The sequence below is a fragment of the Arctopsyche grandis genome, chromosome 1 (genome assembly GCF_051622035.1).
Source record: "Arctopsyche grandis isolate Sample6627 chromosome 1, ASM5162203v2, whole genome shotgun sequence".
Lineage (NCBI taxonomy): Eukaryota > Metazoa > Arthropoda > Insecta > Trichoptera > Hydropsychidae > Arctopsyche > Arctopsyche grandis.
This window is the reverse complement of record NC_135355.1, coordinates 15,490,661-15,505,244: the sequence shown is the minus strand read 5'-3', so window position 1 is coordinate 15,505,244 and position 14,584 is coordinate 15,490,661. Positions and strand designations below refer to the sequence as shown.

Sequence of the window (14,584 nt, the reverse complement as noted above, 5' to 3'; positions counted from 1 at the left end):
GAAAGGATTTGATACACGAATTAAAATAAAGTTTTATGCTATATACAAAGAAACAGGTTGTGTTTAGTGTTCCTTCTCGAGAATTATTTCTCGAGATTTTCCCGAAAAAAATGGCAAATTGAGAATTCTAATTTCTCGAGAAATTTTAAAAAACAATTTTTATCTTACCATTTTTATTTTTTATAATATTTACAACCACTAAAAGCTACATTTACAAAAGGACTGATTTATACCTAATGTGAATACTTCTTAGAAGGGAGACTGGGAATGATTTGTTACTTTATAACGTGCCTTATCTTATCTTATTTTGACCTGGACATTGCAAACGCGTCAATCTTTAGAAATACACAAACCATACCTTGTGACTACTCTCAATTATTCTCTGCATTTACCGTAATTTTTTACCTGACTTTTTTCTATTACTATTTACATATTTCTATTACTCGACCGGCGGTGGTTTCTTTGCTTTGGTGATTTAGAAACCTCGATAAGAAGAAATATGGCGTGGGAATCGGCAGAATGCAAAAAGGTTTAAGAATATTTTTGATTTTTGATAAACCAAAAAGGTTTCCTTTTCATGTTGTTTTTGTAAAATAGCAACGGCTATTAATGGAGAAAGAATGTAGTAAATTTGAATCGATGAGCAAGAGAACAGCTCCTCTGATTTACAGTGCTTATTTGAAGCCTTGTTATCAATTAAACCACCGTCAACACAAAACAAGAGAAATTTTTCACGGCTGAAAATTTCTGAAAAAAATAAAGAACCAGGATGTCTGTCTCTACTTTAGATGGCATATGTTTTTAAAAAGCTATTTTAAAAATAATATGTAATAATGTATCTAATATTAATTCATACATGTCATAATAATAATAAAACATGACGTTGTAAGAGATAAAGTTATGTAAATTAACCTTATAATTAATAAGATAAAATTAAAATGCTTTATTATTTTTCTAGCTGTTTTATTTTAATTATGTACACTAAGATTATGCATACAAAAATTACATACCAATAATGCAAAAAAATATACATATTTGTATTCTTGAATCCAATTATGTCGAATAAACGATACTTTACTGTGTTATATACATTTTTTATATACAAAATTTCTCGAGAATTCTCGAGAAATTTAAGAAGTTAAATTGAGAATTCTTATTTCTCAAGAAATGAAAATCATCGAGAAATCAGAATCACTAGTTGTGTTCGATGCGCTATCCTCTTTTTTTTCAAATATCGTAAAAATATAATTAATTTAATATTAATAATAAATTAATTATATTTTAAATAATTTAAAATAACAAAAAGTTAAAAACCTTGCTAAATAATACGATGGTTTTACGGCTAAGTCTCTGAACTCAGGTATATCTATAAGAGGATATTTGTGTTCGTGTGAGAGTTCGCCGGTTCGACTCCGAATGAGGATTTATACAAAGTTTAGGCTTTTTACCGATTTATTCATTATGTTCGGCGAGCGTTAGGACACACACACACACCCACACACACAGATTACTGTCTTTATATATATGATATTTATGTATAATAGTGAGAATTTATGTCAATTTTTCGTGTACAATATTAGAGCTGATAACGTTTTGGTTAAAATCCGCCGACAGGCCATTTTAGTATATCTTGTTTAACCACTTAATCACCACGCGTTTTTAGACACCAGGAAGGCCTTACAGGTAACCCCAATGCGCCTTCCTGGCCAATTATAAATAATGCACCATTTTTATTATACAAGTCACTGAATTACGAGACACTGAAAAACTCGCAAATTAACGAGACATCAATGAATTGTACATAAATTTTATTGTACATTAATCATACTCAAATAGTGGTGACATAGTAGGTAAGAAGGTTTTTAGCCAATTTTAATCGGGAACCGTTTCAACAATGAAATCAGAAAAATTGGCAAACTCTGATAGGATACGATTGACCTGGAGTCACAAATATCCGAGTCTGACCAGCAGCACTACAGATGTACTCAGAAAAATTCTTTTCAATCGAGGTCAACTCAGCTCATGCTGCTGGCTCTTTATGTTTGTGCTTAGTGTCAACCCTTGAATATATAACAAACTAAGGAAAAATATTGATTTTTATTTCAATTTCATTAGTATCCCAGGATATTTTTAGATGTCACTGCGAAGAAACTAAAATTAATTTCGAATCATAGTCTTAAACACGAAAGAGCGCACACCGGTACGCGCTTACCGATTAAGTGATTGATATATGTATGTCAAAGTGAAATTATATTTCAAGTGAAAATATATTTTCACTTACGTTTTAGTGAAATCATAACCAGTTACATTTTCAGGGTTGGTTTTATTCATTTTAGATTAGATTGTTAGAGCTAGTATTATTTAAGGGTTAGGATTGGTTAGGTTAAGTAAGGGTTGGCCCTATTCATACAGATTGGGTTGTTGGGGTTAAAGTTAAAGGTTGTACATAAATTCATTGCTTGATACATTTTCAATTGAAATATGCTTTCAGTGTGACGTATACATAAATAGCACATACATATGTACATATGTATGTAGGTTGAACTGTTATTTTATTATTAAATATTTTAATCAGTCAATTCACTGTGGATGGAAGCGATCTTGAATGTCAGCCTCAGTCACACTGTATTGTAGTAACTCTGGATTTTTCTTTAGAATACATACGTAATATAAGGATTTCTAGGGAGCGAGTCAACAAACGTTTTCGACGACAGCAGATAGATAGGATCATCCTATTTACTTGCAAATCCTGCTCCGTTCGCAATTCCCTTTCGCATTTTTTTTGTCGTTATAAACCAATTTTATTCAATATTAAATTTCTCCGTACCCACGTGTGTACACATTTCATGATATCTTAATAAAATAAACGTTATACATTTATTGACGACCAAAACCTATCCGCAATATCTTAAATGTAACCGGAAGATAGAGTGACTTGTGTTTGAAAAGGACCCGAATTTAATACAAATAATTTTAACAAAAACGTGCATATATATATATATATATATATATATATATATATATATATATATATATATATATATATATATATATATATATATATATATATATATATATATATATATATATATATATATATCGAGAAATTAAACCCAGAAGCAGACATCGAGGAATTGAACACTGTAATTAGTTCGGTTCTAACCTCAACAGGTAAGAAATTAGGTGGATTCAGGAAACAGATTAAATTAAGCAAAATTTCAGCGGAAACAAAAAACCTAATTAAGCATAAAAGGAATTTAGATAGGGATAATAATAAGCAAGAATACAATCTAGTAAATAAGGAAATTAAAAAGAGAATATTTTTTTTTTTACCGTCGGTCGTTGCCGATCGATGACCTATTCGCACCGGTATTAGCTCTTCCATAAATAATATCTAATTAAAAGTACCTAAACGGTCTTAAAAAAAATCTGTCAACAAAGTTTGTTCCTGTAGTGCTATTTTTTAATTCGTACTTATAAAATATACTCAATATACTCATAATAATCACATAATAATCACATAAAATATCATTTCAAGTTTCAAGTGGGTAGTCCGTACATTCTCGTACGCAGAGTGAATTTCATAGATTGTCAACCTTTAGTTCAATTAAATTTGGCAATCATGCAGTGTTGCGCATCTTGTGAAACGAAATTTTCTAATGGTGTTCAATGTGGTATTTGTAAGAGGCACTATGATTTTGATTGTGCCAACATTACGGAAGGCGGCTACAACAGATTGGGAGCTATGAAAAGGGCTGCATGGAAGTGTCCACGATGCCGTAATCCACAAAATTCTCAGTCTTTAACCGAGTCACCTTCGCCGTCATTTAATACACTACTTAAGGATATCCTTGATATCAAACGTAGCGTTTCATGCCTGCCGTCGCTTGCAGAAGACATAAAAACGCTAAAAACTGATATTTGCAACCTCAAAGCGACATGTGAATTTAACAGCTCAAAGATTATTGAGGCTGAAAATAGAATAAGTGCAGTAGAGGATAAAGTAAAAGACATTTACAGGGATCTATGTACTGAGAAAATCACTACCAATGATATCAAAGCTCGACAAAATAGCTTTGAAACCAGATCGCGTAGTAATAATATTGAATTGCAAGCTGTACCCGAAAAGCGCACTGAGAATGTAATAGATATTTTCAAAAAACTTTGCAAGACTATCTCGGAGCCGATGGATGACAACTTAATATTATCCTGCTACAGAACTGCTAAATCAAACAAGAACAGTGACCGCCCTCGGAACATAATAGTAAGTGTACCGAGTTCACGTCACCGCGATCGTATCCTGTCTGCTGTACATCGCCACAATCGTAGTGCGCGTGCTACAAATCAATGTGACAACAACTCAGCTCTACTCAACTCTTCTCACTTGGGCATCTCTGGTACGCCCGTTAGAATATATGCAGCTGAACATTTATCACCAGAATCAAAATCACTTCACGGTGCCGCAAGAACTACTGCCAAAAAAAATAATTATAAATATGTATGGGTTAAATTTGGCAAAATATTTATGCGTAAAGACGACAAATCGAACTCGATATTTATTCGAGATATAAATTGTCTTGCTAATATTAAGTAATATTACTAAATTTTTTTTTATTTACTAAATTTTTTATTTACTCGTGTAATATATAACTCCTAGATTCGTAGGTTTTTCTTTATTTTTTCAAAATGTCAACAGATGTAAGTCTAAAATTTCCAATATTCACCTTCAAGTACTTGCCAATAATTTCGATATAATCTGCCTTGCGGAAACAAACTTTGATAACTCCATATTTAGCGAAGAATTGTTTGATAATAGATATATAGTTTACCGTAGAGACAGAGATGTTTTGAATAGCTCCAAAAAGGAAGGTGGAGGTGTCCTCCTAGCTATAAAAAAACAGTTTACCTCATTTAGGCTATTATCTTGGGAAAGCACTGTTGAAGATCTTTGGGTTAGGATATATCTAAATTGTAATTTTATTATTAACATTTGTTTAGTTTACCTACCCCCTAACTTAAATAATAATCTTCTACAGGCTTTCTATGAAAAATGTCATGGAATTTTTTCTAATACTGATACCAACCATGAATTCATTATTGTTGGTGATTTTAATATACCTAACATTGTTTGGTCAAAAGACTCTAGTAGCACTAAAATGTTAATAAACAATCCCATTGATTCGAAATCGTCCTTGTTATTTAATCTTATGGCTTATGGTAATTTATGTCAATATAATTATATAAAAAATTTTAATGGTCGTATTTTGGACTTATTCTTATGTAGCTTTGAACCATCTAGCTTATCTATAGCATGTCCAGTTAGTAAGTTGGATAAACACCATCCAGCATTCGATGTGCTCTTAGTTGTTAAGAAGATAAAATATTTTAAGCCCTTATGTAATAACATTGTACTGAATTACAGAAAATGTAATTTTGGTAATTGCAGAACTAATTTATCATTAATAGATTGGTCTGATCTTTTTAATAATTTGAGCATTGATGAATCGGTCAGTGTATTTTACAACACATTATACAGTATTATTGGTGACAATACACCTACAAAGAAAATTGTATCTGACACTGGCCGATATCCAATCTGGTTCAGTAAATCATTGGTGAAATGTCTCAAGGAGAAAGCCAAAGTACATAAAAGGTACAAAGTCTTTGGTAATCCCAGAGATTACGACACCTTTGCATTATTAAGAACTCGCTCCAAGAGACTGTTGTCCAAATGCCATACTGACTACTTGTCATATATTGAATCCCGCATTTCATCGAACCCTAAATGCTTTTGGTCTTACACCAAGTCTAAATGCAAGGGTAATTCTTTGCCCGAAACTTTAAGATTTAATAACATTTGTGCCTCATCCGGCTTAGATATGTGTGAATTGTTTTCTGAATATTTTTCATCTGTGCATAACAATGATGATTGCTCCCTTTCATATGTGGACGCTCACATTGACAATTGCTCGTACTGCCTTGATAAAATATATGTTGAAAAAAAGGAGATTACTTATGTCCTATTAAATTTAGATGTAAATAAGGGTGCTGGACCTGACGGCATACCTCCATACTTTATTAAAACTTGTTATTTGGAACTTGTAGAACCCTTATTTATAATTTTTAACAATTCTTTATCTGCTGGTGTATTCCCTTCTAAATGGAAACTAGCCAATATTGTACCTATTTTCAAGTCTGGCGATAAATCACTTTGTAATAACTATAGACCAATAAGTATCTTATCCTGTTTTGCTAAAATTTTTGAATGTTTAACTTATAATCATATTTATTCTCATGTAGTGCCTAAAATTGCACAGGAACAACATGGATTTGTTAAAAAAAAATCAACCGTTTCTAATCTTATTGAATTCACTACCACAATTTATAAATATCTTAATACTCGTACACAAGTAGATGTTATATATACAGACTTTCAAAAGGCTTTTGACAAGGTTAATCACGGTTTGCTAATTCGTAAATTATCTAAATTTGGAATTCATGGAAATTTACTTAGATGGTTAACTTCTTATCTTAATTTGAGAAGTCAATTGGTTACAATTAAGGGTTTCTCATCTGCCCCTAAAATAATCCTTTCAGGAGTTCCTCAAGGTTCTCACCTTGGACCACTTCTGTTTATTATTTTTATTAATGACCTAATCCCCCTACTGAAGTGTCAATGCTTACTTTATGCCGATGATCTTAAGGTTTTCCATCCTATCAATAGTGAGTCGGATTGCTTAAAATTACAATCCGACATTGATATAATATCTGAATGGTGTAATGTAAACCTTATGCATCTCAATATTTCTAAATGCTTCTCAATGACACTTTCCAGAAATCGTAACCTAATTGACTTTACTTACAATATTAATAACGTAGATCTTACAGCAAAAAATTGTGCCAGAGACTTAGGTATACTTATAGATTCCAAACTATCATTTAATGAACATATTAATCATATTGTTACTAAATCTTATAAACTATTGGGATTTATTTGCCGAGTTGCGAAGCCCTTTAAGAATCCCCATACTCTGATTCTACTCTATTACAGTTTAGTTCGTAGTAATATGGAGTATGCCTCAATCATATGGTCTCCCTATTACCAAACTCACATTGAGCACTTAGAAACAATCCAGAAGCGTTTTCTGCGCCATTTATCCTATAAGACTGGTCTTAAAAAACTGTTACCATCTTATAATGACAGACTTTCTTTTTTCCATATTGCAAGTTTGTCTCAGCGTAGAAGGGTTTCTGATTTGTTAATTTTATATAAGATTGCTAATGGTATTCTTGACACGTCTGTTTTAAGCGAGATTAATTTTAACGTTAATGCCCGATTCACCAGATGCACAAATCTTTTTTATCCACCTATTTGTCAAAGCAACACCTCTTTCAATAGTGCAATCGTTCGTATATGCCGTATTTACGATAGCTTAGATGATTGTCCTGACCTCTTTAGAGACTCTTTTAGTATTTTTAGGACAAAGGTGAAGAAAATAATATGTGGTTGATTTGCTTCTTCACCCTTATAGTCTTTCTTTTTCTTTTTTACTTTATCTGTATCTTTTTCTTTATCTGTTTCTTTTCTTTTTTTTAAAATCTTGATGTTTTTGTAATTTTACTTTTTTATATCACCATGTGGTGCTCACTGTAAATGGAATATTATATTTTTATTTATGTTTATTATTATTTTTTGTCTCATTATACAACTTTCTTTTTATATTTTATTCTGTATGTGTGCCTATTTAAATAAAATAAAATAAAATAGAATAGTCAGGGATGTCAGGGATTTTAACAGCAAGTTAATAGAAAGTACCATTAAGAATAACCGTAGCCTGAAAAAGTGCAAACAGGATCTTTTCTTAGGCAAAAACCAAATGATCGCAATCAGATCAGAGAGCGGAGTAATAATTACGAATAGAGAAGAAATCATAGACAGAGTTTACACGTTCTATGCAAAAGTAATATAATTATATAAGTATATATAAGTATATAAGTAATATAATATAATTTCGAGAAATATCTCGCAAAACATTAAATAAAATGTTTGCGTTTAACAATGTTAACATACATACATACATATATTCTTTTTTTCTAAAAGTGTATACATGTACATATGTATGTATTCCCTATGCACATGTAATTGTAGTAGATTTTGTGACTAATTTATAATATTTTATGTCATCAAAGTTGGCAACTTTGTTTTACACATGAAGACACTTCATTTTTACATACCTCCTTTACATTTCACTTATTACAATTTGACATACATATGTATGTACATATGTACATATAATACTATATGAATCAATTATGACCAGTTCTATATCGCTACCAACCGACATACAAGTCAAAAAAAGGAAAATGAACTCGAGCGTATAATTAAGTGTGTGCTTATATTTGATGATATTGAGCATAAAGTGAAATTGTAATGTACATACATATAGGTATGTATATGTACATACATCCGTATGTACATTCTAGAGAAAATAATTTTTTTTCGATATGTTATATTGAAAAACACCGTTCTTATTGTATGTAGACTAGACACTAATCAACTTTGTGATATGAAATTTTTTACTTGAATTCAAATCATTAACTAAGTAACTTTTACAACAAATATTTATACACCAAAATATCAATGGATATAGTAAAAAAAATACAATTTAAATACGCTGAAATCGTTTCACAAAGATTAATTTGATAAACAGCACAAAGGTCAAGTCTTTAGAACGATATATAATTTTCAATAATAAATCAATAACCTAATAGAAATACATTTATTATATATTAGGGGGGGGGTGCTAAGCCCCAATTTCTCCCCGGTTACACTTTCATATTTTCCGAATTGATGCTTTATTAATTTCTTAATAGTCATTTTCAGCTTGAATGAAATCCAGATGTAGTTTTTCCACCTTTTCAGTTATTTAGGTTACTTTCGTGAATTTCAATTTTAATTAATCGTATACGAATTTAAGCAAGTATCAAAATATGCCCATTTTCGCTTTTCAGGTAGTCGCGCGGTCTACCTTTAACAAAGCAAAGCAATTGAACAATAAACGGCGCACTGTGGGTCCAGCCACTAGTAATGAGTCACGGTCTCTCAAATTAAACATTTCTGTTTTATTTGAACAAACAAGGTATTCTTAAAAAGGAATTAAATATGGACCTTGTTGTATAAGTATACAATATACGACAAAGTACTCGGGTACATTTTAATTTTTACTTTATTTTTTTATGTACTCATATTATGTGGACTCGGAGTCGTTAATAATTCGAGCGAGTCTGATTCAGATTTCACGTTTAAAGATGTGTTCATACTGGCCCATCACACACTACTGCATGTAAACAACAGTACGAAAATTAATTTCACTAGTACTCTCACATCTTATATGGACAAACGGATTCAAATTGGCGTCGTTTATACGGATTTTTCTAAAGCATTTGATAAAATCAATCAAAACCTATTACTTAATAAACTTTGGTCCCTCCGAGGAAATTTATTTCGTTGGATCTCTTCGTACATCTTAAACCGTCATCAAATCATAACTCTTAATGGTTTTAAATTCTCACATCGACATATTCCTTCCGGTGTCCCATAAGGGTTGCATATAGGTCCCTTAATATTTTTACTCTATATTAACGATATTTCATACATTTTCAAACATTCCTCTATACTTCTGTATGCTGATGATACAAAAATTTATAAACCTATATACACTATAGACGATTGTCATAAGCTACAAGAAGATCTGGATAGATTTTCTATATATTGTTTGAACAATGACCTTTTTATTAATCTAGAAAAATGCTCTATTTTAGATTTTACTAGAAATAAGTCAATTATCACCAATCACTATTAATTAGACCATTCAATTCTAAACACATCATCTTCTATTAAGGATCTTGGTGTAATACTCAATAATAAACTCGATCTCTTTGAACATATTTCCTTCATTACCAACAAAGCATTTATATCTCTTGGATTCCTACTCCGCTCAACAAAACCCTTTAATGATCCTTTTGTACTTAAATTACTTTATTTTTCCTTTGTAAGGTCTCACCTTGAATTTGCCTCAATTATCTGGTCACCTTTTTATTTATCCCATATTAATTGTATTGAGAAAGTCCAACTTAAATTTATTAAATCCTTGCGCTACCTTTTTTCTACCTATACCCATTCTACTGTTCCCGATATTTTAAAAATCTTATCTTTTAACAATCTTTCTGTCAGGCGACGACTAACTGATGCTACATTCTTCTTTAACCTCATAAATGGTTTCCTTGATTGTTCTGATTTACTGAATAAGGTTGATTTCAAGATCCCAGTTAAGTATTCTAGACACGTTGCACTCTTTTCATTTAATCCATTCAATACTAATTCCCAAAAATATTCTTATCTGCAGCGTGTTTATCGTATGTTTATCGGGTAGCTGAATGACGTTGATCTATTCGGTATTTCCTTACATCAATTTAGGACTGCCATCAGGAGAGTTTTAATTGATTAATCCATTTCTATTTCTATTATATATTCTTTATCAAATTATATTATATCACTTAATATTTATCCAATTAAATTATATCACATTATGTTAAATTATGCATTGTCTTATTTAGTCATATTTTAGTTTTCATTCTTTTGTTTTTCATTTGTTTGTCTATATGTACTATGTAGATATGCATATTATGTATTTTGTAAAAATCTATAATTGGGGCTCAGATGTTATTTTGTTATATTTATTCTTTATTTTTATGAATTTCTACATCTGAGGCCTGTTGATTTTTCAATAAATAAATAAATAAAAAAAGTATTCTTGGGAAAATGAGTCTCGTGAAAATTCAAATCGGTCGGACAGAGTAAACCAGTGATGGTGAACCTTTTTGAGAAGTGTGAAATTTCGTTAATTATTTTTTTTGGAACTAGCCCATGGGTCACTAAGTCAGTGAAGTAATCTAAGGGAGGGGGGGTAAAAAGAATACTGGTGAATTCGGAAATCCTAAGATTTGTTAACAGAAAAGTTTAACAGTTGATCCTCCAAAAAGGTTTACGTTTTCTTTTTATTTTACTATACTTTTACACGTGAAGAGCCAAAAATAAAGGTCAATGTGATAAATGTATATTAAGACCTCTTGCATTTATGAAGTTGATGTATTTTATTACAACTGGCATTACAATGGAAAATGTTTTAAACCTTGCTTCGCACATAGAACTAGCTGATGAAATTCAATCAGAGAATGTTTAATAGTTTGCTTAAGCTGCTGAATAAAACCAATGTTTTTCCCGCCATTTTGGGAGCACCATATGTTGTTACAGAAACAATTTTCTATAAGTTGATATCCATTCCTTTAAATGTATTATTAAATTCTTTAATATTGTGGATATAAATGAAAGGCCAAAATCGCTTCACAGCATTTATTTGTTAATTCAGGAGATACGCGCACTGGCAGTGCTCCGTCCAGAATGCCTTGATATCACCTAAGTACCCACTTATATAGTGCAGGTGGCTCACTGCATCTTCAACGTCCGGTTACTTCCCCATTGTTTAGTCACGTACCCGGATATGCAGTCCCACGCTTTCCAGTCCATCCATTGCTTAGCCAACTTGCACTTAGTCTGGAGATAATCCTCGAAAACCAATTATAACGGTTACAGGAACGCGACGTCTCACGCTCGTCCAGATTCCGGGAAATGGCGATACCTAATCCGAGGGTCTTCTTTGTTGCACTCGAAACCGCTAATGCCACCTGATAATGCCGATTGCGGCCTTATCAGGTTAATATTGTAACATTGTCATGCTACAATATTAAGACCAGTATATTTACCTTTCAACGTTATTAGTATTTTTTTTTTTAATTTTCACGCGTCAAAACGTGGGTCCACTGAACCACGGGTCATATGTAGGTACGCCATCACTGGAGTAGACTCATATGTGGCACCTTGTATTACATAGTACTAGCCTAAGGATATTCGAAAATCAGCCAAACGAATAAAGATACATTTCACATTTGTAAATTTTTAAAATCGGAGTCAAAGACAGATTTTAGGAAAAGTACTGGTATATTATACACGCCAATAGACATGTACGATATGAAGGATTCTCGCGTCCTTGCCTCTTGACAGCTGACGTAATGTTGACAGTGCACGCGCCGTCCCCTTTTCCACCCCCCTTCCCACCCCCACCCCAATCGCCCTCTCGCCCCCATCCATATAAATGACGATGGCTCCGTCCACGGTGATTGTTGTGATCTTACCGAAACGGGAACTGATGGGAGTATTAGCGGGACGGGGGCGGCGGCGCGCGCGGCCGAGGAAGGTGGGGGAGGGGTGGTGAGGGGTGAGGATGGGGGCGCAGACTGGGGCGAGCGCTCAGTGCAGCGCTGGCGGCGCTCGCGCCGGGACGCCACTGTGCGACCGCATTCGCATTCCTAACTTGTTGAAACTTGACCGTAATCGACTGCAACAACCTGTTAAGTGCACGTTAAATTAAATTAGTGCACCAAACCAAACGCTTCCAACCGATCCCAACGGTCAAACGCAGCGCCCCTCACCATGACTTTCCGAAGCGAAATGAAAAATTCACCGTTAAAATACCGCAATTCATGGTCTCCCTCGTTAACAACTCCGAGAATCATTCCGACCGTTGAAACAAAAAGAGCGAGCGATGTTTGAAGCATTTATGTAAAAACATTTATGCATGCCCTCGTCGTTTTCCGCAGGATCTTGTTGAGAAGCAGATGTAATAGATACATACCCTGGTGCCCGCTGAGAGATGCGTTTAGCTACAATGATGTGTGCGATATTAGTCGTGAATGTATGCTTGTTGTTCGCTACGGTCATGTGCCAATTCGATTCAAATCTTTCGCAAGTGAAATCTAAGCAATTCTCCGGCAAGGGTATACAGTTTTCCACCGACGAGGACGTCTCCGTCGCAATGGGTCAAGTGCGTGACGAGTTGGGGAATGTGATGGGTGAGCAGACGATAAGGCACGGTCGCTCCAGAAACCACTTTTCCAGAATGATTAGGGAAAAGAAGCAGGGAGAAATCAATATGGCAGTACATCACAAGGACAGGATCCTCGTCGGCGAGGACGTGGTGGATCACGGTAAGCATTAGAAAATAATTTTCGAATGTGTCAATTTCCAACTTAATAATGTTATTTAAATTGGTTGAGGAGCTTCAAGGTTTCGGTACAATTTAAAGATAAACAACGCAAGTAAATTTTTTCCGCAGTTATGAAAAAATTCAAATTCGAGCTTTTTACAGGGTTTTTATTAGTTTCACTTCTCCAATTGGTATTCATGTCTTCCCAAAGATTGTATATGAAGCTTTGAGAGATTTGAATAAAAATATGGATAAAAAAGGTTGTTCCATCTAAAATCCATTTAAAAATATATATTATTTTCTTTAATATAATGATGTAATATTTTAAAACAAAATTCATAGAAAATTTACAGACCGAAAATTTATAGAGATTGTGAATAATTTTACAGTTTTCTAGTATTACTGGAAATAATAAATTGGAAGAACAGAAATATATACATTTAAACTTTGCAATAAAATAAATTAAAAATAGTCAAAATATGTATTATGATGACGTTTTAAAATAAATATGGATTTTAGCAATTAATTGTATAACATTTTCTTATTCTGTTTTACGGTCCGTTTAATTATCACAATTGTCCCGAATTTTCTTTTCTAATCAACTTTGAAAATCTTAACTCGTTTAGTTGAAAAAGTTAAATTTAAGTCCTAGAGTTAAACCATCGAATGGCATAAGCGTTCGTTCGTTAGGTGGAATTAGTTGAATTTAACATTTTGGTCGATGACTTAATTTTTTTCAATGAAATTTTACTATCCACCTTAAATAAATTAATACACAAATTTAAGATGCACTGAGCCTTAATTTGGGAAATTTATTTTAAGATTTCACTTGCCCACTTTAAGTTAGGGATTTATGTATATCGGGACTAATTATATTCCAGGAATCGACTTAAAATTGACTTATTTTATGATTTTGATTTTAGATAAAAGCCTTAAAATGGTATAGTTTCGAATTGGATGAGTATGATCAGTGTAATTTTACGGTATTTTTTTTATTATCTAAAAAAATATCATTTGTACAAGTAACATAGAAGATATGTCTATGAATTATCCATCAATGTGTGTAATAAGTTAATTTAACATAACACTATTCATGTAAGCGCATTTCACTGATAGATAACCCTATCATAAATGATTCAAAATGATTTAAACGTGCGTTTCTAACCGACACGCAATGAAATCCGTTCTATATTGTACATATGTATGTATATACATATTGCTCTGTATCATATTTTTTATGGCCTTTTTTATTTTATAGCAAAAGATTCAATCGTTTAATAATTTTAATTTTTTTTAAATAAAAGTTTAGATAGTCAAATATTAGCTTATGTATAGTACTTGATACCAGCTTTGTAGATGTACATACATATTTACGTAAAATAATACATTTACGTTTTGCATTTGGTGCGAAATATGACTGTCCATATACATATGTATGTACATATGCATATATATGTACATACATAGGTTATGCTATGTAC

The 14,584-nt window shown here is 32.4% G+C and overlaps 1 protein-coding gene across 1 annotated transcript in view; it reads left to right on the top strand.

The window, feature by feature from the left end:
• Positions 1 to 12,836: 12,836 nt before the first annotated feature.
• LOC143916942 (metabotropic glycine receptor) overlaps positions 12,837 to 14,584 on the top strand; it is a 298,569-nt gene continuing 296,821 nt past the window's right edge. The window contains exon 1 of the mRNA XM_077438248.1: positions 12,837 to 13,104. Coding sequence (XP_077294374.1) covers positions 12,837 to 13,104 — 268 coding nt within the window. The remainder of the gene's footprint in view (positions 13,105 to 14,584) is intronic.